This window comes from Rhamphochromis longiceps, linkage group LG5 (assembly GCF_057381845.1).
Source record: "Rhamphochromis longiceps isolate RC_006_pf linkage group LG5, R_longiceps_female_GT1.1, whole genome shotgun sequence".
NCBI classification, from domain to species: Eukaryota; Metazoa; Chordata; class Actinopteri; order Cichliformes; family Cichlidae; genus Rhamphochromis; species Rhamphochromis longiceps.
In genome coordinates, this window is record NC_140561.1 from 31,498,404 (window position 1) to 31,521,409 (window position 23,006).

The 23,006-nt window shown below is 38.6% G+C and overlaps 3 protein-coding genes across 4 annotated transcripts; 2 read left to right on the forward strand and 1 right to left on the reverse strand.

Moving 5' to 3' along the window:
* The first annotated feature begins 993 nt into the window (after positions 1–993).
* On the forward strand, positions 994–8,480 carry dram2b (DNA-damage regulated autophagy modulator 2b). The gene is made up of 8 exons (XM_085407188.1): positions 994–1,192; positions 3,836–4,010; positions 4,133–4,200; positions 4,309–4,451; positions 4,547–4,724; positions 5,328–5,410; positions 5,664–5,756; positions 6,084–8,480. The coding sequence occupies exons 2-8, from the start codon at positions 3,880–3,882 to the stop codon at positions 6,216–6,218; spliced, it is 831 nt and encodes a 276-aa protein (XP_085263314.1). The 5' UTR covers positions 994–1,192; positions 3,836–3,879; the 3' UTR covers positions 6,219–8,480.
* A 1,561-nt stretch (positions 8,481–10,041) lies between these two features.
* Positions 10,042–13,514, forward strand: LOC146670333 (uncharacterized). 2 transcript variants are annotated; one of them, XM_085407192.1, is made up of 7 exons: positions 10,042–10,403; positions 10,487–10,554; positions 10,632–10,814; positions 10,970–10,989; positions 11,089–11,136; positions 11,217–11,249; positions 11,328–13,514. In XM_085407192.1, exons 1-7 carry the CDS (start codon positions 10,243–10,245, stop codon positions 11,487–11,489), a joined length of 675 nt encoding a protein of 224 aa, XP_085263318.1. In that variant the 5' UTR covers positions 10,042–10,242; the 3' UTR covers positions 11,490–13,514. The 2 variants fall into 2 exon arrangements, with proteins under 2 accessions (XP_085263318.1, XP_085263317.1); XM_085407191.1 differs by having other exon boundaries at positions 10,044–10,403; positions 10,928–10,989.
* A 140-nt stretch (positions 13,515–13,654) lies between these two features.
* lg5h6orf89 (linkage group 5 C6orf89 homolog) lies at positions 13,655–22,360 on the reverse strand. Its single transcript, XM_085407190.1, has 8 exons — positions 21,924–22,360; positions 19,685–19,951; positions 19,236–19,401; positions 18,245–18,393; positions 17,612–17,763; positions 17,016–17,151; positions 16,615–16,738; positions 13,655–16,331 (listed from the first exon to the last, which is right to left on the reverse strand). The coding sequence occupies exons 2-8, from the start codon at positions 19,871–19,873 to the stop codon at positions 16,249–16,251; spliced, it is 999 nt and encodes a 332-aa protein (XP_085263316.1). The 5' UTR covers positions 19,874–19,951; positions 21,924–22,360; the 3' UTR covers positions 13,655–16,248.
* Positions 22,361–23,006: the final 646 nt, after the last annotated feature.

Here is a 23,006-nt window from a genome sequence, read left to right on the forward strand (position 1 = left end):
GAAATATGTTATAGATATTATTGAAAACTAACATCTCATTGGCAAAGTCTGTTTGAACAAAGCTGAAATTTATTTTATCTGACATGTCAGACTGAATAACTCTAAAAACAAATTACAATACCTTTAACAGGTAAGGACTCCCATTGATAGAATGATTTGTGGGTAATTTCACTTTAGGTTCTTTTTCTATGATGCAAAAATATTTTACTTTACTAAACACAAACATCCCAGAAACCCTCCTGATGAATAACTATAAACGTCAGCACTCCAAATCTTCTTCAGAGAACCTGCCACCTTATAAACGACCAACACTAAGTAAGACAGCTGCTCCATTACTTCCTCAAGTTTGCCATAGTGTATGAATCAACACTTTTTTATTTGGCACGGAGTTGTTATAACATTTGATGCCCTCATGCAGACCTCCAATTTATCTGGACTTGAGACCAGCAATAGGAGTACACAAGCTGGTGACCTCCTAAGGTAGGTTGTCCATGGGCTACTAAAACTGACTTGAATGAGAAATAAATGGGAATATTTAAGCTGTCACACCAACTATCTGCCCTGTCTATCCTGGTCACTCCAAGTGAAAATCTTAACATCTTCACCTCTGCCACCTCCTGTCTTTAGGTTAGTGCCACTGTCACCAAACCACACATCACAGTAGGTCTCACCAACATGCTGTAAACTTTTCCTTTTGTGCTTTATGCTGTCCTTGAAATTTGTTTCCACACACGCCACACACACTCTTTTTTTTTTTTTTTTTTTTACCTCTCTTCACACTGTCCATTGCTTTGGAAAATGAAATAAAATCAATAAAGAAAAATAAAATCGAATAACATCACATAGATATTTAATGCATTTAATATTTTAGCTGTTCATGTACTTATTTATGTTTGAGTTTAAGAGCTTTTGAGTGTATGTCCTTAATGCCTACAAGCTCGCCTGCGAGTCAAAATTCAGGAGGTAAAGTAATATTTGTAGCTTCTGACAGGCGCATGCGCAGTTTTCAGTAAGGAACTCGAATGTTGTAGGCGCTTTAAAAAGTTTATATTATAAATGAGAGTCGGTTCCTTTTTCCGGCGATTACGGTGATTACCGGAGGTCTGAGAAGCTGCTTCGGGGTGTGAAACGAGTGACTGGAGCAGTTTTGTGCGCGCTAGGGGGGTTATGGTCGCAGGAGGACTCGAGTAACGTGAGTGTCATTATGTTGAAGTAGAGAAAAACTGACTTTCTCTCTGCGATTGTTGGTTCCTCGCTGTAGCAGCTGTCTGCTTCAAGATAGAAAACTTTAAAGTAAAGATGTCCTATTCAGCAAATTCATTAGTGAAGGCTACTTAACGAAGCTAACTTTAGCTGGCTAACTAGTTGCTATAAATTTTATGATTTTAGCCATGCTTTAGCCATCTTTTAGCCATGTTTTGTAGACGTCTCTGTCAGTATTTGTTGGCTTTATGTTGCCAGTTTAGCTCCATGCTTTGTTTTGGTCCTTCTGTCTGTAGGTGGCTCTTTATTTTCACGTGTAAATAAATACGTGCGTTCATTTGCAGCTTAATGTGTTGTCAAACGCCTTAAATAGTCTATTTTTACAGTGCACTTTGGTATTGAAACGTCTCCCCTGTGAGATATTTTCACTTTGTTTCGCTTCCTCAGTGAGAACAAGGGAATTTCCTGCACTCATGTTTGTACCCTAACACATTTTTGTCTCTCACGAGTCATGCAGTAACTCACATGGGCTTACCTGGATATTTTATTTTTAAAAATTCCATCCTGGTGTATTGGTTATTTTTTGTTAAACGAAAGTCTGGTGCTATATCAAAACACATTTTGTATATTCTAAGCTAGCTCCCAGTAAAAATTAGCATTTTTTTGTGCATCTCATCATTATTGCTAAGAGGTTGTGTGAAATAATAATTAAGATCTTATATCATAGTCTTTGTACACTTCTGCATTCCCTCTTTCTCACCTGGTAGCTGTGATTTCACTCATCTACCTGCCCTTCAGTGAAAATGGCATGTTGCACAAAACTGGGCAAAAACAGTATAAACTGTTACCTGTTATTATTCAAGGGTTTTTACTGAAACTTACTTCTTCAAAAGTACGTTTTTAGAAAATAAGTAGCAGAATTTTACTGCAGAATAATCCAAAATACAATACAACTTAATTATATTTGTATATATTTAATAAAATTATTATAATAATTATTGATTTGGGTTTTTGGTGAGGATGCACCTTTAAATCTGTATTATTTTTTTTAGTTATATCTAGTAAACTACATTTAATAAAAATGCTGGCCATTGTCTCTATATGTGGGATGGGAGGACTGAGGATAAAAATCATGTCCATGTCGTTATTTGGGTCACACTATTACAAACATGAAAGTGTTGTTCTTTAAACTTTACAGGTAAAAAAAATGACACGATGGCTCTGGGCCACTAAAAAAAAGTATGCTGGGCATGTTGAACAACCAGCTGCTGGGATATTTTGGTTAATGCTGGTGTATGCGTTTAATTTACTGAGTGCTTCTCCTTCTAAAATTGTAATCTAGTTTTGTTATTTCTTAGACATTAAAAGCCATATAACTGACTTTGGCTGTTTTTGTGTGGGGAAGTGTTATGTTGAACAGTGCTTTTATATCAATATAAATATGTTGTTAACTGATTAAGGTTCAGATTAATTTCTTTTAAACATTTCAGAAAGACACAGCTGATGATATTTTGTTTTCTTTAAACAAACTAATAATATCCCGTTTAGACAAAGTAAAGGATGCATTCGAAAAATATCGTATTAATGTTTATTTTCTGTATTAGAAGTACCAAAATTACATTTACTTCCCTGTGAATGTGCATATATACATTTCCTTACTGAATACAAAATGTCTCCTCCATAACTGAAAGGATTCACTTCAGGTCTATTTTAATCATCCTGGTTTACATCATCATTGGACCAGAACAGGTTTCCAAACCAGTTGTGTTGTAACAATCTGTCTCATGAGTTCTTGAACATTTTTTTTACTTCCTGCTTTCAACAGAAGGGTTATGACTCGGTCACAAACAATGATCAAAGCACTTTTTTTTCAGATCACTTAAATCACAATCTCAAATAGGAGAATGTAACCCCACTTAAACTCTTTCACATGCAAAAACAAACAAAATGATTAGAAACATTCGTCACTGGGTGCATGTACATCTTCACAGTTACTTGTGCATGTGAAAGCATTACTCAGTATCTGGACATATCAGTGTAAAAATACAGTAGAGTTGGGCTGTTTTTAACAAGATATTCACCCTCTTTGGACTCTTAACAAGTTAAAGTTTAATATTTAAAGTTAATGATGTTGTTATGAGATCAAGTCAGGCTGAAATCCAAGCAGAATGGCTTTTTTTTTCTTTTCTGTAACCTAGTTTGACCATCAATATAATAGGATATATGATAGTTTCAATATTGAAACTGCACGTTTAATGGCTGTTACATTAAATAACACATAAAACATCCAAAATTTCAAAAAGTGCTTTTTGGGTAAACTTTAACAGGCCGTGTCATTGTGTGTGACAGGTGGCTGGTCAAAGAATGTTAGAGCATATGAAAGGTCTTGTTTTTACTCACATTTAGATATCAGGCTCACCTTTGCGAGCTGCAAGTCTTCCTGTGTTTCACAGTATAAATGTTCAATTTTATGTTGAGTGGTAAATGTGCTAAAGTAATGTTGCACAACTCCCCAGCTGATTCGCAGATCAGGTGGAAACTGACTTAGAAATTAAATGCATGAAATTATTAAAAAAAAAAAAAAAAAGATGGAGTGCTCTCATAATAATGATGATGCTGATGTTTTGGACAGGGCACAGTGAATCAGCATCAGCGCACACATCCAGTGAGGGCACCATGTGGTGGTTCCAGCAGGGAATGTGCTTCCTCCCTGCCGCTCTGGTCGTCTGGACGGCGGCGTCCTTCATCTTCCCTTACATCACGGCGGTGGTGCTGAGACACGTGGATCCTTTTGTGCCGTACATCAGGTCTGAACAAACACAGAAGAAATTTAAGTATTTTTGATGTTAAATAATAATTTATTGAACCTTTTGATCTGTTTAAGAAACAAACCAGACTTTTATAAACCAGCATTTGTTTGGTGTTACAGTGACACAGGAACGATGGCACCAGAGAGGTGTGTGTTTGGCATCATGATGGATGTGTCAGCCTTTTTAGGTAACACACACACACACGGCTCTATTCTGTAAAAATGGTGTAAACACACAGTCATAACAGTAAAAGTGCTCAAACACATAGTGTAGCTGATGGTTATTGTGCTTGCAGGTATGGCCACGATGTACGTGCGTTACAAACAGGTGGAGGCTCTGTTGGGTGTGGACGATCTCAAACTCCTCAGATTGAACTGCATCGGGCTCTGGGTGGGCTGGACCAGCTCCTTCGGGATGTGCGTAGTGGCCAACTTCCAGGTGTGTGCTGCTGCTGGTCTGGAATCATTTTCTACATGCTCAGGTTCTGACGCATCGATCGTGTTATCAGTGTATCTCTGTGTCTGTTTGAGCAGAAGACCACCATTTTCTACATGCACCTCGTGGGGGCGATTCTCACCTTTGGGTTCGGGGCTCTTTACATCCTGCTTCAGTCGGTGCTCTCCTACTACATGCAGCCCCACATCCACAGCAGGACCATCTACCTGCTGCGCCTCTGCATCGGATTCTGGACCCTGGGCAACATCTTCAGCAGTATCCTTCGACCCTGTGTAGTCGTCATTTTTGCTTTAATCTAAAACAAGCAGCAAACTCGGGGCCTGAGAATGAAGCCAACAGAAGCAGTGCCTCTTGCTCCTCAGCCAACACACCCAAGTTGGCTGTTTCTTTGGCAAGTGTGCTTATAAAATACTCCAGAATTAGTCAGTTGAGCCATTGCACTGTTTTCATGCCTTTTCAAGCCTCTTTAAAAGTTTATGTTCCATAAAATTCAGTCAGTTACTTGGCAGTAATGTCAACTAACTGATTAATGCGTGTTGCACAAGTGCAGTACATCATGCTAACACGTGCTAGATGATAGTTTAGCAATAACCACCACTAAAGACACATTATACACAAAAATAATAAAAGCATATGCATGAATAGCTGCAAATGCATAAATACAACCCTTTAAAATGTTCTGGTGAAGCATTTAAATCCAGTTTTTCCTGTGAAAATATCACCAGGCAATCAGTCGAAGGGTAAATACCAAGGATGCAAAACATGCGGTCCATAATCGGCAGCTGCATCTGTCTTTTAGTCTGTTTGTTATATCCGATGTCCTGATGACTCTGAAAACAGTCCTCAACAGCCTATCAGTGTTTATATCTTCAGTCATCATGTACACCAGTCTGATAGGTGTCGACGTACCTCGCAAACTTCACTGGACTCCTGGAGAGACGGTCAGTAGTCTTCTGAGTGTGTTAGAAGGTTGAAAGTCATCAAAGTATTTTTTTTTTAGTAGTTCTCAAGTCAAGAAAAATGTGTTTTACTGTATTAATTCTTCAATTTTTAAGGTTTTGTCAGCACCAACAGCCACAGAAGATCTTTGATTTTAGCCAGCAGCTCTGAGCAGATGAACTGCTCCCACTGGGACACAAATACTCTTCATTTAGTATTACCGCAGCATTCAAGCTTGTCCTCTTTTTCCTTCAGGGTTACACGGCTCACATTATCAGCACAATCTCTGAATGGTTTCTGGCCTTCTCCTTCATCAGCTTCTTCCTCACCTACATCAGAGATTTTCAGGTACTCTTTGTTTCACTCACAGCAGCTGCTGAAGGTCTTATTTGACAGATTTACTCGTAACATAACACAATAATGATCTCGGCCTTGCTCCGGGGGCTTAAAAAGGAAAGTCATTTAAGTGGAATCCTTTTTTTCCCTCCCCTTTGACTCAGCGAATAAGTTTCTGTACAGAACAAAGTAGCCCGTGTTGCTTCGGTCTAACTGAAATACCACAAATGATGCCACTGAAGAGTAAAAAAAGAAGAAAGCATTCCTTTTATGTCTGCATTTACAAAGACCCGCTTCCTAATCTTTTCTTCTTTTTTTCTTTCCTTCTTCGTAATAAAGAAAATAAATCTGCGAGCAGAGGTTGATTTGCAGAGCAGTCACCTGTACGACTGGACTCACGGGCACAACCCTGCATCACATCACAACAGTCGCGCACCCTCTGAAGTGTCTCCACTGCTGGCGGGAACAACATGATGAGAACAGGACTTCCTGCACCAATTTCTTTCTTTTTTTTCCCTTTATATTTTAATTTACATTTAAAGGCATTTTATAAAAGGTTTCTGACAGCTGTAGTGGTTCATAAAGAGTCAGTACGCACATACAGTGTCTCCTCCTAACATGTAGTCAGACATTAACGTTCGACTGTTATTTCATTATTTCTTTCTCTACCTCTATAATGTGGAAGTGAATTTAGTTTGAGTCTTAATAATCCACAGCAGGCAGATGTCATAGTAAATATATCACCGAGTCCTGGCAGCATTTATGGTCCCTCCACACTTTTTTTCTGTAGCATGATGAGCAGGAAACCAGAGAGACTAAACGGGTGTTAATATGGTTTTATTTTTTACCATTTTTAAAAGTCTTTTTTTTGCTTTATTTGAGTTTTTGTTATTTTTTTATATAATATGTGTGGTATCTGTAGAAGTTCAGATCAGTACATTCAGTAAACCTGCATGAAAGCTGCTTCAAGCTGGTTGTGTTGACAACTTTGACCAATTCAGTTAGTTAGGGTTGCCATTTGTATTGTTCCAGCTTTTCACTCCTGAAGCAAACATTTAATCTGAATTTGGTGAATAACCTTCTTTGAAATCAATATTACAAATCCGAAGAGTCGCACATCTCAGTTGTCCGTTTTTTATTTTTAGTGTGTGTGTGTGGACTCTTTGTGCCTTTACTCTGAAGACACGTGTTTGACTGGTGGTCCTACTCGCAAAGAGATTATCTTTGTGAACAACAAGGTTATTAATACAGATATAAAGGACATATCTTTAGTTTTAGTCTTTGTTAGTTTGGTCGGATTTGTCAACAAGATGTCTGATGAGGTTTTGGTGCTTTTGTTACTGAGACTTGGATATCTACATGACTGAGACTCACCTGCCTTTACAGTCTTTTGTTTTTATCTAGTCTGATTTTCTTAAATCTGTCTGGTGACTAAAACTTACACATTGAAATGGATAAAAAAAAATGAAACTGACATGAGAAAACCTGCTCTGGAAGCTAACCAAAGAAACAAACTTTAAGTAAAAATGAAAATTAACTAAAAAAACAAAAAATTACTCTTGCAAACCACACATTTGAAAACCATCAGACAAACAGAAAAAACACTGAGAATCATGCAGATTGTGAGGCTTTCTTGAGAGAATCCTCCAAATATGTGGGGAAAACCAGAGTGCTGGCAGGTATCCCATTACCTTCCTTGTATAGGGTTCGGTGGAGAAAGAAATCAGAATCAGAATACTTTATTAATCCCGAAGGAAATTAGGGTTACAGCAGGCAGCCCGCTAATGGCGCATGCTAAATCAAACTAAATAAAAACCTGTCTGACTGAAGAGAGAAAACTAAGAGGAGAGATTTTTTTTTATTATTATTATATGACCTGGTCAACATAAAGCTTTTGCACTTTTCTGTCAAACTATGTAACCGCTTTGCACTTTTTATCATTACTCTTTCAAAAAAAAAAAAAAAAAAAAGGTATTCATGTTCATTTATGAATCATTACTGCTGTTCCTTCAGCAGTCTCTGGAGTCATTAGATGGAAAACTACTGTTTAAATCTAAGTCAGTCTGTTTGTATTTGAGTTGAGCTGCCGGCTTGTTCAGTTCAGCAAACATTAAGTTTCATTCAGTCGTGTTTGGCTGGTGTCAATAAAAAAATAACAATGCAGTTATGTTATCAGAAGCTAACCTGTAGTGTGCCACTGAAATGATTTTGATCACTGAAAGTGTAAAAACATTCCTAAAGAAAGACTTTTATAACTTGGTTTCTAAATAGTAAAATTTTAAAAGAATTTTATCCTTTACATTCTTAGTTCATTGTATCTGTTTTGGGATATGTTGTTTCCTGGTTACTTTAAAGGTGCGCTGTTCAGGTCTTGTTGAGGAAAAAAGGTTTACTGTCGGTGTGACACTCTAAAGCGCTCAATTTATTATTTTACTATCTTTAAACAATATATTTTTGTGTCTCCTGACACACTACAGATGGCACTTCCTTGCTGTCAGTTAACATGTGATATGTTCTCATATCATATCATATCTACAAATATATAATCAAACAAATATATAGTCTGAGAACGAGCTTCTAACTTTAAACCCTTGTTTCCCCTCTGTACTGTGGCATCTGATGTGCATTTTTATACAAAAACTAATAAAGCTGCACTTGTGTTTCAGTACTTTACATAAATGTAAACTTCAGTTCTGTCTATACAAATATTTTGATATAAATAAATATGTAAATATACTGCTGTTTTCTAGTCTTTTTTTTAGTGTTTTATTAAGAGAAAGACTGGGCATGTAAATAATCCTAAATTCAAATCTGAGGGGTTTAACTTCTCATGGTGGAAAAAAAAGCTTTTTAAAAGCTTTCACCACCAGGGGGCAGCATTTTCAGTGTTTTGAGGCTGTGCCACCAAAGTACAGCCCAGGGGCCCGTTCTTCGTACCTCGCTAAGTAGGTTAGCCGGATTAGATTGTTGACGATTTCGCGTGATCCTGGATCAGTCGGTTCCCCGAAGCTCATCCGGGACTTGCTGTCATAGCAACAGAGCCGTAAGCGTAAACCTGCTCGGGAGCAGGTTTACTTTATGTAAACAGGATTAGATCGCGGCCACGCAGGTATGTCCGCTTCATTTATACGAAAGCAACAGCGATAAATAAATAACATCAATGTAACTGAAGATAATGCAGCACTTGATCCTTTTATTGATGTCACACAGATACATACAGGTCATTTCCTAAAAAAGGGAAATGTACTATTAACATTCTATTACATGTATGTGATTATTACAGATTTAATTCATATTTCAGAGTAGTAATTGTAAATTACTTCGTGTAATCAAGATGAGAGACCACGGCTATAAAAGCGAAGGTGGATTTGGGAAGTCTGTCGCAGTCATATCCTGTCCGTTTACGCGAGCAACCCATTGCGGAAGGTGCAAGATTGATAAGGAGAGTCCTCAGAATTCAGCGTATATTGCGGGACAGACAGGATCCTTTAGCTCAGCGCGACAGTGTGCTCATAGAGAGATATCGATATTCCCGTGAGGGTATTATTTACTTAACCAACTTGTTGACGAGGGGGTGCAGGACCACCACCTGTCTTTTTTTCCTCTGCCCTTTTCTTGGTTGCTGTTATGAACAAACTAACAGAGTATTACAGGCCAGTATTACCTTGCCAAGAGACGCAAAGCAATCTAAGAGATAAATATTACCATTCTGTAGAATACTCCTGTATTCCACTTTTACTTGTTCCCATGTTCTTGTGGGTCCTGTTGTGGCTCTAATGTGAAAGGGGATATAATATAACATATTATAATATAATATAATGCCATATGATATTGGACAATATAGTGTCATATGATAGATCTACCCTACCGCCTACTGGTGTTGGCCAGAGGGGCCGATGGCGCGATATGGCAGCCTGGCTACAACCGTAGCTGCCTCCACCAGTGTGTGAATGTGGGAGTGAATGAATAGTGGTATCGTAAAGCGCTTTGGGTGCCTTGGAAAGCGCTATATAAACCCAATCCATTATTATTATTATTATTAAATTACCTACGAGTTTGATTTGTCAGCAACTTTCTGCCAGCCCTCTCTCCTTGCTTTTGCAGCCTTTGCAGTGTTCTCTTGCGTTTTAATTAAACTCTGAAACTCCTGAAATCCCTCACTCATGAGTTCTTGCTCTGCTGCCGGAAAATACCGAGCACGCCCCTTCGACATTTTCGCCGACCAATCAGCGGGTTGCCGATCAATGTTTCTACTATCGATGCGTAGCCCCTTTTACGACACCCAGTGATGTCACATTCCTGCGTCCAGCTGTAGTAATCGTCAACAGCAGGTGTGTTCGGGGAACCGGATTAGCGAGCTCACGGTTAGCGCGATGATTTGATCTTGGATGTGTCATTTGATCTTGGATATAGTAAGCGACGTACGAAGAACGGGCCCCAGGGGCTACGCATCGATAGTAGAAACATTGATCGGCAACCCTTTGATTGGTCGGCGAAAATGTCGAAGGAGCGCGCTCGGTATTTTTCGGCAGCAGAGCAAGAACTCTTGATTGAGGGATTTCAGGAGTTTCAGAGTGTAATTAAAACGCAAGGGAACACTGCAAAGGCTGCAAAAGCAAGGAGAGAGGGCTGGCAGAAAGTTGCTGACAAATTAAACTCGTAAGTAATTTATTATATTATATGACATCATATCATATTATATTATATCATATTATATTACATTATATCCTCTTTCACATTAGAGCCACAACAGGACCCACTAGAACATGGGAACAAGTAAAAGTGAAATATAAGAATATTCTACAGAATGGTAATATTTATCACTTATATTGCTTTTAGTCTCTTGAAAAGAGACCCTGAAATAATCTGTTTGTTTGTGTATAACAGCAACCAAGAAAAGGGCAGAGCAAAAAAAGACAGGTGGTGGTCCTGCACCCCCTCGTCACACCCCGGCAGAGGAGCTGGCCCTAGGGTTGAATGCCACCAGACCCATTGTTGAGGGCATCCCTGGGGGCAGCTCTTCCTTAGACCAGCAGCCGGGGCGCAGTAGCAGCAGCACCTTCATAACTGGTAAATGAGCTCATAATTCTATTTGTACAATGTAAAATATTTGGTTGTTGCCTTAATTAACATGCTTTTTGTACTTTGACATTTATTGACATTGTGGGGTTTTTTGTGTGTAGTTTTACATAACACTCCATCACTTTTACCTGTTCCCATGCAAGGGGTGACTGAAGCATGCACAGTAAGTTGGGAGATATATATATCTTTTTTTTTTTTAATTATTTAGACCAATAGGCTGTACCACATCCCTTTGTAACACCATTTTGTTTCCATTGCACAGGACAGTGACGCAACCCTGTCAGATGACTGTGGTTTGGAGGAAGTCCCTGTAAGTTCATGCAAAATTTGGCCTGAATTTCTATCTACTTGTGTACTTCTATGTGTTTCTGACTGCAGTATGATTTGCAGGCAAAGAGACCGGCAGAGAGGCCTGATACAGAGGTGGGCAGTGTTGTAATTAATTTTACTTCCTATATGACATGTATTGACCGTTAAATGTTGTCTCTACAATTGAAACAGGGTGACATTCGTTTGCTCTATAAGAGAAGTCTCCAGCAAAAAATGGAGTATACTGAGCTGAAGAAACAAAAGCTTCTAAGTGAAATCGAACTTCAAGCTCTAATGAGGCAAAAACTTCAACTAGAAATCGAGTTGCTTCAAAAGGAACTTCAGAGTACGTGACACAGTATATATGATTTTTTTTTTTCCAGGCAAATGATGACTGGCTTTTTTTTGATGAGACAGAAAAAGATGCTCAAATAAATTTCAATGAAAAATATGTTTTGTCATGTTTTTAATATTCGAAATTGTGTTGCACAATTCCCTTCCCAAATCCACCTTCGCTTTTATAGCCGTGGTCTCTCATCTTGATTACACAAAGTAATTTACTATTACTACTCTAAAATATGAATTACATCTGAAATAATCAAATACATGAAATAGAATGATTAATAGTACATTTCCCTTTTTTTAGGAAATGACCTGTATGTATCTGTATGAAATCAATGAAAGGATCAAATACTGCATTATCTTTAGTTACATTGATAATATTTATTTATGGTAAAACAGTGGTAAAATATCGCTGTTGCTTTCGTATACATGAAGCGGACATACCTGAGTGGCCGCGATCTAATCCTGTTTACATAAAGTAAACCTGCTCCTGAGCAGGTTTACGCTTACGGATGTGTTGCTATGACAGCAAGTCCCAGATGAGCTTCGGAGAACCGAACGATCCAAGATCACACGAAATCGTCAACAATCAAATCCAGCTAACTTACTTAGCGAGGTACGAAGAACGGACCCCAGATTAATATGCTGCTGAGAATATAGCCCAGACGAAGCATATAGTATAGCTTTTATTTTGGAAAGAGCCATTTCTCTGTAATAAACTCTCATGGGTGATTTCTCGATCAGATAGATTAGGTTTAGATTATTATTTTATCCCTTTGTTGTTTCAGCAACATTAAATTTAAAAACTGTAAGTTTGAGTTAAAATGTATATTTATAATTTTAATAAATGACAAATTAAAAAAGCGTGAATATTTTTTTGTATCGAAAAAATATCGAACCGTGACACCAAAATATCGAACCAAACCGTGAATTTTGTGTATAGTTGCACCCCTAATATTAATACTGCGTAGATGCAGGGGAAGGATTATTTACTCTTGTGGGGCAAAACGTTTAATCAGAGATTTCCAGAAAGACAAAGCTGCTTCTTCCAGCTCCAGCTGATGATTCTAACCTGCAAAGAGTTTAACACATGCTGTGACTTGGAAGTAACATAATATTGAAACAATGACCAATCCACACTTACCAAACCACAAAGCCTCTGTTGATGTTCTGTACTTCCTCTGGGTCTGAGGTCAGATTATATCACTGATGGCTGGATAAATATTGTAAGAACTTGTGTGGTTAGTATCGTGAATCACTGACTTCAAATGTACATTTTGTACACGCAAACTATTGGAGACACCAAAAAGTAAATGTCAGAAAGTGAGATTTACTACAGCACTGCTCTTTGCATTAGTTAGCTATAAACTGCACAGCTAATGTAAGTCTACTTCTCCTGTAAGGTCCTTCAAAGGTACCACAATGTTGTAAAACGGGCCAAATCTGAATTAAATAATGGATTTAAAGCAGGATTATTTGGATGTGACATGTAGAGCAGTTTTCTTGGCAAACCTTACAAATGCTTAAATGTTGACAAAATATTTAAATTAGACCTATTAATCATACTCATTTTTACTTTCTTTCATATATATTCAGAGGTTATGTACTAGTATCTCTGGGTTAAGGTTTTCAGACTTAACTTTTCCTTTCCTACTGTTAATTTTTCAGTCTAATTCTAAAACCTTTTAAAGTTTTTTGATTTTTGAAACTAGATTTAGGCCATTGGTCTGGAAATACATGTATTCAGTTGCAGTGATGTCATCTCCTAATATGGGAATTTAAGGCCCAGAAGCCCCACCCATCTGCTGTTCTGTTTTGGAGGGGCAGCCAATCAGAAGACTGTTGGTTCAGATGGATAGGATTCAAAATAGAGGCTGAACTGATCCGGTGTAGTACAACAATGAGGATTATATTTAACTGTGAATCATCCAAGCTACTCTAGTGCAGTTCAAAAATGACTTTTGGAGATGACAATGAGCATACCAGATCACCTGTAGTTATTCTATTTTGTCTGCCACCCTTTCTTCTGGATAAGCAGAAGAAAATGGGTGGATGGGCTTTTGTCTGCAAGACTTTTTTTTGTTTTGTTTAATTTTCTTCACAATTCCTACAATTCCCCATAAAGTTCAGACTCAACTTTTTAACTTTTAAACAAAGTGTCCACACAGATGGAAGCATATAATACACGATAAGTTTTAATTTCCTCATAAAAGTGTTACATCTCTATGCAAAGCAAACATTTCAAAAGATGCAGCCCCTGACTTAGCTTCAGCTGCTTTGCTGGAAATGTAAAACTCTTAAACAAGCTGAGGGAGTTCATCTTTAAAATGCAGAAACTTTGGCAAACTTACTTGACATTATTCAGACTTTTAAACCCTGATAAGCACAAAATATATCCTCCGCTCTTGCTCTGTCTGTGCTAATGATCCCATGTAATAATCAAAAATATAATATTACAACACTTTATTATTAAAATTAATGGTTCAATTTCTATACAGCCATAACAATAAATAGCGACAATGAAATTAGAGAAGCAGCTTTTGTCTGTGTTATCAATAAAATGTCTCCCGTCTGCTGCTGTGTGGTGCCTTAGTGTTGCAAACTGGATGTTAAAGGGCCAGCTCACCCATATATTCTCTCACAGGTCTAAAACTTGAGTTGAGGCAGAGATGGCTCATAATCTAATAATCAGGTTAAAAACACTTTTGTAAAATGCTAAAATGTGACCAAAAAAAGAAAGTTTAAAAACTTTTTCAAGAGAGTTTGAAAAGAATGAGAATCGCAGTGTTATGTTTACATTTGGCAAAAACATGAGCCAAAACAATTCATTTAAATTAAGCCTTTCCCAATTTTCCTTGTTTTCCACCATATTTATTGTTAAAATGAAGGATGCTCACATTAAAAGTGGCCAATTTTCAAATAAGGATGCCTATATATATATCCACATGTCATTTTCATTTCTTCTACTCTAAGATCTCTATGATGTCAGTAAGAAGGGGTAGGGCTGTGCGATATGACCAAAATCTCATATCCCGATATAAGAATTCTATCGTCCGATAACGATATAAATCACAAAAATGTAACATTTTCTGTAAATTCTGAATCTCGGGCAGCTCGACTTGCGGGAAGTGTTTCCAGGCGGGCGTTGCGTACCTGGACTCGAGTGTTTTAACTGATGCATGAAACTATACTTTTTTTAGACATTTATTTTTTAGCACCTGACGGCTCGTTTTTGCTTCTCATCCGTAAATACTCTAGATCTTTCACGTGATTCAGTTTATTTTGAAAAGTCTCAACAGGATCTTGAGCTTTATTGTGAAAGGTTTATGTGGAAATAACGACAACGCATAAAAACAAACGCTTGTCTGTCTGTAGTGTGGTTATATTAAATATAAGAGAAAGAGAGAACTTTAAGAAATTAATATAACCACTACAGTGACCATAATGAAAAAATATTGCCGTAAACAGTTTATTTTGCGACACCACGAAACAAACAATAGCGTAAAATGCAACGATAGACGTTTTTTTATAACATCATCATCCGATATATATCGTTATATCGAACAGCCCTAAGATGGGGTAACTCTAATATCCTCTTACTGATACTAGAACATAATGGGTCCACTTTGAAAAAAATTACCCAAAATACAGAAAAACTAAAACGCAGTTCAAATGACAGACTGTTTTAGGTACTACGATATGTAACTGAGAATATCATAGTTTTAAAATTTGGGGTGAACTGTCCCTTTAACATAATCAAAAGAACCAAATAAAGGGCAGAAGCGTCACAACAGATGGCAATTATTTTCTTTTGTTTCTGGGTTTGCTCCTGCACTGAGCAGCTCGATGAGTTTTTCCTCTCAGCACCATCTGAGTTTGTTAGCGGCTGGAAGTTCTGATCATAGTCCGGCTCTTTTACCACATCCACATGAATCCAAATGACGCCAAAGTTCCTTTAAAGTTCCCAGAAAGTGCAAAAAAGCAGGTGTTAGAGGGAGAAGAAGAACGGGAGCTGTGGGTCATCCCCTGCGTTGCTACTGGTTCTACTTTGATTACTCCCAGTTTCATTTTAGATCAATCAGCTATTACAGATTAAAAAGCCACAAAGTTTAAGTGAATCCAGCCTGGGGTCGGCTGCACACGGCCAATATACAAAGCACTAATTTTGTATCTCATTGTTCTTCCGTTGTACATGGTGCTTGGGTTGTCTCTGGCTGACCAATCAGCTGTGAATCAATATCTGAAACCACAAGTCTCTTAAGAGGACTCCATTTAAAAGTCATTTTTCATAAATTTGACCCTCATCACTGTGAAGAGTCACACATGAAGACATTTTTCTGGCTTTGACACAAAATATAACTTTGTTTTCTCCAACCAACAAGGACAACAGCAGATATTTTAAAATCACTGAACGAGTCGGAGGTGTTGGCGGTGATTCAGAGACCTGGGACCGGGCACACTAAAGAGAAACAAAGATTTCTTTTGTTTGTTCTTTTTTTATCTAGATATCTGTGTGGAGCTATGGCACGAGATTACGTTCAGCTGGTAAACTAAATGAGTCACTTTTCAGTCCTCAAACCTCCATGTGTGCAGTTGTTCCAGCTCTCTGAGGATGATGTAAGGAAAGAAGGGGTACCAGGAAAAAGTAATAATAATAAAAGGTTGGGACTTTGTAAGGCATCAGTGGGCGGAGCTGGAGCAAGGCAGATGATCTCCATGTCACGCCTCAGTCCTGAACTCCACCCTTCTTCTCTTGGCGCCTCCTGAAGTTTTAAAATGTCGACCCGCCACAGATGATGTTCTGGCCTCGACCCGGAAAGAGCTCCATCTGCCAGTACCGGGGGTCAGCGTACACTGTGCAGGTCAAAGGTCAGAGGGGACAACAAATCATCAATAGGTGCTCAGTGTGGCTTCAGCAGCTACACAAAACATTAACTGCTTTGATTTTAATTTGTCAGATTAAACATTAATTTATTAATGTTTAATTTGACAAATTAAACATTAATGAATTAATAAACTATATAAAGTCCTAACAACAAAAACTATATTTTAACTTTAAAAAAAAATTAAAAAAAATAATTATCTGTATTTCATCTGCTGTCCATGTGTAAAAATGTGCAGGTGCAGCAGGTGTTACCCATGTCTCCCGGCGTCAGCCACAGGTTGAAGGAGCTGCAGTGTTTCTGGCAGCGCTGAACGGGCAGAACTCGAACAGTTGGCAGCCCCTCGCCCACCACCAGCCAGCCCAACACCCTGACACCCTGAAACCCAAACGGCAGCTTACAACAAAGAAAGCTGAAAGGTGTGTTTTTGTAGTTAAATATTATCGAGGACAAAACGTCACTGAGGCGCTACAATCACAACTGCACAACCTCACACTTCAGCTGCTTTAACTTAATACTACTACTACTACTAATAATCCATTTTTTTCTTTATTTTTACCGTTTTACTGTTTATTCTCTGCATCCATAACGATAATTAGCGTGGTGTTTCCTCCGCGATTGGAATATGAACAAATATGAACACAGTTGGACTCACCTTGCTCTGAGAGTTTGTGCTGTGGGTGACCAGGCAGCGCTGCAGGATGGTCCCGGCGCTGTCCAGCAGAGGGCAGAGCTCAGCCTTCGGGAAGAGCCACCTCAGCACCTTCTCCCTGGTCCCAGAGCTGAACCGCCTACAGGGACAGAAGTAATATGCACAACTACAACCACACAGACTGTATCCAGATATAATTAATGGTCACAGTGATGTCAGCTATTGGTTTTTAAACGTCCAGTTTTAGGGTCATAGGGTCAGCGATCTGACAATTACAAGGCTGGCTCGCTCTAAAACCTACTCTAGCATAGGGTGGACTTAACTTCCTCTTTTGAATGTAATTGAGACCACAATTTACGAAGGTCAAAGATCACAGGGGTAGTACAAAGATTTGTCTAAAAGTGTAGTAAGTATACTTTTTACAGGTAGATGTGTTGCACCCAGCATTTTATTTATTACACAGTATGCGTCCGCATGTAGATGTTTTAGTGGCACAACAATCTGATTCTGACCTCTTCAAGTATTAAATTAGTAAGTATTTTCCAGTGGTTTGGGTTAGTACTGAGCAAATGGAGCACTACTTTAAAAATGCTAAGTACCAGAGCAACGTGAAGTTGGCAGGTCCCTGAGGGAGGCCGAGATTGTGGTTGTGCAGACCGTCCTCCTCCTCCAGCAGAATGGACATGGAGCCCGAATGAGCCAGGTAGAGCTCCTCGAGCTGCTGCCGCTGGACGCTGAGGGACTCCCCGCCCTAGAGAGAGCAGCATGGACAAATGGAAATAAAGATGAACAAACTGTTTTGTTTTGTTTTTTTATTCAAACTGAATACTGTTTACAGGGCATGTGATTTTACAGGTCTGCTGTTGACTTTTTCCTAGTGTGACAAGTGTCTTACACACATTCTTTATCTCTTGAGATCTGTGTGAGCGGCTCCCACAATATGCATGCGTCATTTGTTCAGCACAGTAGATGCAGTTATCATGATGATCTTAAGTTTTTGAAGTGTTTGTAGTAATAAATAAATAAATTCTTTGGAAAGGAAAATGCTCACGTGCACATTTCAGAAAGACAGAGGCTACGCTAATAACAGAGTCCAAATTAAACAAGTCAAATCCTTTAAATGGCACCACTGGCACACACGGTGGTGTTTACAGACATTTTAAACAGGTTCTCTATCAGGAATATGACACAAGGCTCTTTAGATGGCCACCGTGACAGCGTTGACCTCTGACCTTCAGCAGGACAAGCTGAGGACCTCGTCGCAGAGTGACAGTCCCTCTGAGGCTCTCAGGGACTTCCAACACTGAGGAAATCTCCGCACAGCCTGAACAGTTGACTAGATTTTGCCTGAGAGCGCCAGCGCTCCACCACTCATGGAAACCTGCAGCACACAAATAAACACTTAAGAAATGCATATTTACAGGCTGGTCTGAAACAAACAAACAAACAAACAAGCTTTGGGCTCTAAGGATAGCTTCATTCTTGACAGAGCTGTCAGTGCTGTGCTACTGGAAAGTGAATTTCCCAGAGGAACCCACCCGAGGGATTAATAAAGTTTCATCTAATCTAACTGCATGGGTTGATTTAATTTCTCCTAAATAAGTCACCTGTTTGGATTTCTTTTAAAGACCTATAGTCTGACGGATGTCATCTCCACTAACTCGAGTCATTGAAGTGGTTCATGTTTATGGTGCCTTTAGGGACATTTTTACTGGAATTAGTTTACTGCCCTAAAATTCTAGTATGTTTTATTTTACTTTGTTTGTTACAGTGATTAGCAGATAGCACTGTCTGTGCACTGCCCCGTAAAGTTTATGCATACAGCTTACAGGTAGGCACTCAAGTCAAAGATGTTATAATGATGAAACAGTTTTATTAAGTGTCCCTGCAAGTAACAGCATGCATAAACACAGGTCTGCCCCTAAGCAGAGATGCAAAAAAAAAAAAAAAAGTGTTTCTCCTTTTTGGTTTCAGTTTTTTCTCAAATGGAGAACAAGTTTACGGAACAGTCATGTTTGCTGCTGCACACAAACGTCAAATTTAATTTAAACTGAAACGTCAAATATCTTCTGGATTGGCATATCCCAACTACAGCTCTCTGCTGAGGTGCTGAAATGAATCGTGCAATCCTAGGGTAATAAGGACTTTCTCGTTAGTAGGAAACGTTGGATTTTGTTTGTGTACGCATGTTTGCGACAGAACAAAAACTGAAACAACTCACACCTTGCAGGTTGTACTTCTTGGCGATGGGTAGGGAGAGCAGGCGGACATGGCTGAGAGGGGACGACCAGTTATAGCAGCCCAGATTGACCAGTCCCAGCTGGGGAGCATTCTGGGGGTAGGTGAAGGCCAGCACCACCACCAGCAAGAAGCCAACAGCCACCACAAACTGAAGAGACAACACAAAGACTTTGCAACTCAGACAAATGTCTCCTTTATCAGGACAGCACATGAATAACCGTCTGTGAAGCGTAAACCTATTTTAGAGCAACAAAAAGAGCTGAGTCTTCTACAAAGTAAACTTATTGGATTTTCACACTTTAAATCTATCTTAAAACAGTCTTTCAAACTAATTACCAACACTACTGAACTAAAATTAAAACTAAGCCTCTCTAGTGTCAAAGGTCTTCAGTATTAATCTGTTTCAGCAATGTAGTAATTTATATGTGGACCTTGATGGTGGCTCTCAGGATGGGAAACTGTGGGGGCTCTCTTCTGGGCTCGTTGGTCTCCAGGACCTGCTTGATGAACCTCTCGATCTCCCTCTCCGACATTCCGTAGCGGTAACCCGACTGACGGAGGATGTCGATACTCTCGGACAGTTTATCATAAATACACGGCTCGCTCATCGTTGTCCCCATGATGCCGGCAGTGGCGACAGCTTCTTAGTCAAACGTGTCGAATTTCGGTTGCTAAAAGCTCTTGGAGCATGGCGTCACCTGTGAAATAAACCAAGGGTCAGCTGACATGTCACAGCTTTCAGCACTAGCAAGTTACCATCACTGAAGGTGCAGATGATGTGGAAATACTTCTATGTTTAATCTGAATGTGGCTGAAGGTTGCCCACTTGGCCACTCACACAAACATGTTTGTTCTTCCAGACACTGTCACAAATCTTTCAAATGAATTTCTGGCTTTCATAACTAAAACATATTTTACAATATCATCCTTACTATCATCTTGATTTGTGAGATTAATACGCTGGATTTATTATCGTCATGCACAGTTGCAAAAATTATTTGACTTATTAGATCAGCTCTGCATGACTCTCAAAAGGTCCAGTACAAGTCGCAACTTGTACTCTACAAAAACTACTATAGAGCATCATTTATTAATAAACTTAAAGAAAATGGGGGTGCACCTTCTTTGACATAAAAATGTATACACTCTGACCAAGCCACAGCTTTTATTGATTTTTAAGAAGCTCGGTTGAGATCATCTGTGTGCCATATTCTCTTGTGTCAGTTCTACACGGACTTTGGCACCAGTTACAGATAACTTTGCAAAACAGCCCTGTTTTGATAACATGAGGTTGGTGGCAACATTTACATTTGCAGCACTTCAAAAATGCGCCTTTAAGAATGTTGCATGTATAATTTTTGAACTTCTTTTTCCTTACAGCAAGAATTAAAAACCCCACAGTGACAAGTACTTCTTTTACCATTCATTTCAAATGAAGGGTATATGATCTCTAAAGTCCTGTTCACAGACTGTCGAGATTTCGAACATTTAAATAGGTTCTCTTCACTATTTACTTGTGTATTTGTTTGTTTATTGCTATCTGATCATAATGAAACAAGTGGTTCTTTCCAAAAGCAAGGGTGCAGGCCAAAGCAATGGCTTGCATACGATGCACCCCACATACATAAAACAAGGTTTAACCATCCAGAAAGTAACATTACAACAGAAAATATTACCAGATAGCCACAGTGTCAAAGCTGGAATCTGAGACTTGCACTTGTGGATCAGGACAATAATTAGAAACATGCAACCAAAACGTCCAAAAAAACAAAACAAAAAACATTAAAAAGGTTTTGAAGTATCCTAGGCAAAGTCTAGGCTTAAGATGTTTTGGTTTGACCTTAAAAAGGCTTTTTGTGCTTGAAAACCCAGAATTAAAACAATTTTGTCAATAAGGGTGGGCCACGGTGATGTGAAACACTCATTGCCAGTCATCACAAATGACTGCAAAGACAGCAGCTCTTGCTGCCAAGAGTGGCAAAAACAATCAGCTTTAGGGCAATTACTTTTTACAAAGGGTCAGGCGGGTTTGTGTAGCTTTTTCAGTTTATAAGTTAAACCATCATTTAAAAACTGTATGTTTTATTGACTTGGGTTTCATTTGTTTAATATTAAAATTTAAAAACAAAGTAAAACACATCAAAAAGGAAAAAAAAAGTGGACCCACACAGACTGTCCAGTGTAGGTAAACTGATAAATATTTCTCACTTATTTATGTTCCATAATAATATCTATACGAAAATAAAACGACAAGCTACTATTACATATTACAGTGCAAATTCAGTTTCAGTGCGAAAGTAATATCAGACTGAGACTCGGGAGTTAAATCCCCACAGTGTTTAGTTCTGCTTTTCACTCGTCGTTGTAAATAACAAGTAAGAGTTGACGCTCATGTTGGTGTCTAACGTTCAGGAAACTAGTTTTCTCTCCTTTTTATCTTTAATAACTACGATCAGTGCAGCTGCTACGGCCAGAAAACGCATGTAAATGTTAAATATAACACTACCTAATTTATTCGTTAATTTGACTAAAGCATAAACCCATCATATTATTTGATATTAATAAAAACAAAACCCCAAAACGTTTTTACCGTCCTGCCAGCAGCAGCATACTGACAGGTTAGCTCGTCTCTGCGAGCTTTCACATTACGAGCAGAAACCTCAAACTCACCTCAAAGCGAGATCCACCACTCAAAAAGTTTAATTTTCCATCCCCGGTGTTTTTAAAAATAAATTAATAAATAGGGTTTTTAAAAGTGACCTAGCTAGGTAGCTAATGAGCTACATTCGCCTTCTCTTCCGCTTCTACCTTTTCTTCTTCTTTATTGGGCGAACGTCAAAAAAGCGCCACCAGCTGGTATGGAGTTTGGGTCTGGATTTAAATATTGCATTATCCATCAATTCTCTTCGGGGTCGCTGGAGTCTATCCCAGCTGTCTTAGGGCAATTTTGGAATCGCCAATTAACCCGCCCCCAACGTATTTGGACTGTAGGAAGAAGCCTGAGAGAACCAACGCAAACGGGGGAGAAGATGTAAAAACTCCTGATGGTGGAAGTGAACTCAGGACCTTCTATGCTGTGAGGAAACAGTGCGAACCACTTAACTCCAGAAATATACGCAAATAGTTATACAGTACAACACTTTCACCCAAAAATTTTACTGAAGCAAAAATATATTATTTAAAAGTAGTGTATTCATAAGATAATGAAACATACTGAAACCACTTTGCACAAACTCGTTGCTTTGTAGCCAACCAAAAAGCAGAAGCGGTACCAAAACACAGAAAATTAACGAATAAGAGTGGTGAACGTTCACAGGAACTCCCGCCTCCTATTTCCGTTTCTTGTGCAACCATGAAACGGCATCGACATCGAGCTGCGTCAAGCTATCAAAGTAACCGAGTGAAGACGCTGCAAAGAGGAGGAAGTTAAAATAATGGGATTTTATTTAATGTATTGCACAATTTGTTTTGGCTGCAGAAGTCCCAGATTTTTGTGATAAAGAACATATTCCATTATCTTACTTAAATTAATTAACAGAAACCTGAAGTTTTTACCCTGTAAAGTCTAAGACATCATTACTGGTGACCCTAGTCCTATGATATTTTTTTACATTGTTACTTTATTTATCTGTTGCTTTTTCTCTCCCCTTGACAATCAGAGGACAAAAACCGCTATCAGTCCGACTGATAAAAATCCAAATATATGTGCATTTTATATACTTTTTTAGAAAATAATCCACTTTATATGAAGCA

Excerpts from the sequence above, each read along its gene's own strand:
- dram2b (XM_085407188.1), top strand. The coding sequence starts at position 3,880 with ATGTGGTGGTTCCAGCAGGGAATGTGCTTCCTCCCTGCCGCTCTGGTC. Across the intron at positions 4,452-4,546 it reads GCGTAGTGGCCAACTTCCAG|AAGACCACCATTTTCTACAT; the intron begins GTGTGTGCTGCT and ends CTGTTTGAGCAG. Across the intron at positions 5,411-5,663 it reads ACTGGACTCCTGGAGAGACG|GGTTACACGGCTCACATTAT; the intron begins GTCAGTAGTCTT and ends TTTTTCCTTCAG.
- lg5h6orf89 (XM_085407190.1), bottom strand. The coding sequence starts at position 19,873 with ATGGGGACAACGATGAGCGAGCCGTGTATTTATGATAAACTGTCCGAG. Across the intron at positions 18,394-19,235 it reads CAAGAAGTACAACCTGCAAG|GTTTCCATGAGTGGTGGAGC; the intron begins GTGTGAGTTGTT and ends TGTGTGCTGCAG. Across the intron at positions 17,764-18,244 it reads CTCAGCTTGTCCTGCTGAAG|GGCGGGGAGTCCCTCAGCGT; the intron begins GTCAGAGGTCAA and ends TGCTCTCTCTAG.
- LOC146670333 (XM_085407191.1), top strand. The coding sequence starts at position 10,243 with ATGTCGAAGGAGCGCGCTCGGTATTTTTCGGCAGCAGAGCAAGAACTC. Across the intron at positions 10,555-10,631 it reads TAAGAATATTCTACAGAATG|CAACCAAGAAAAGGGCAGAG; the intron begins GTAATATTTATC and ends TGTGTATAACAG. Across the intron at positions 10,990-11,088 it reads GGGTGACTGAAGCATGCACA|GACAGTGACGCAACCCTGTC; the intron begins GTAAGTTGGGAG and ends TCCATTGCACAG.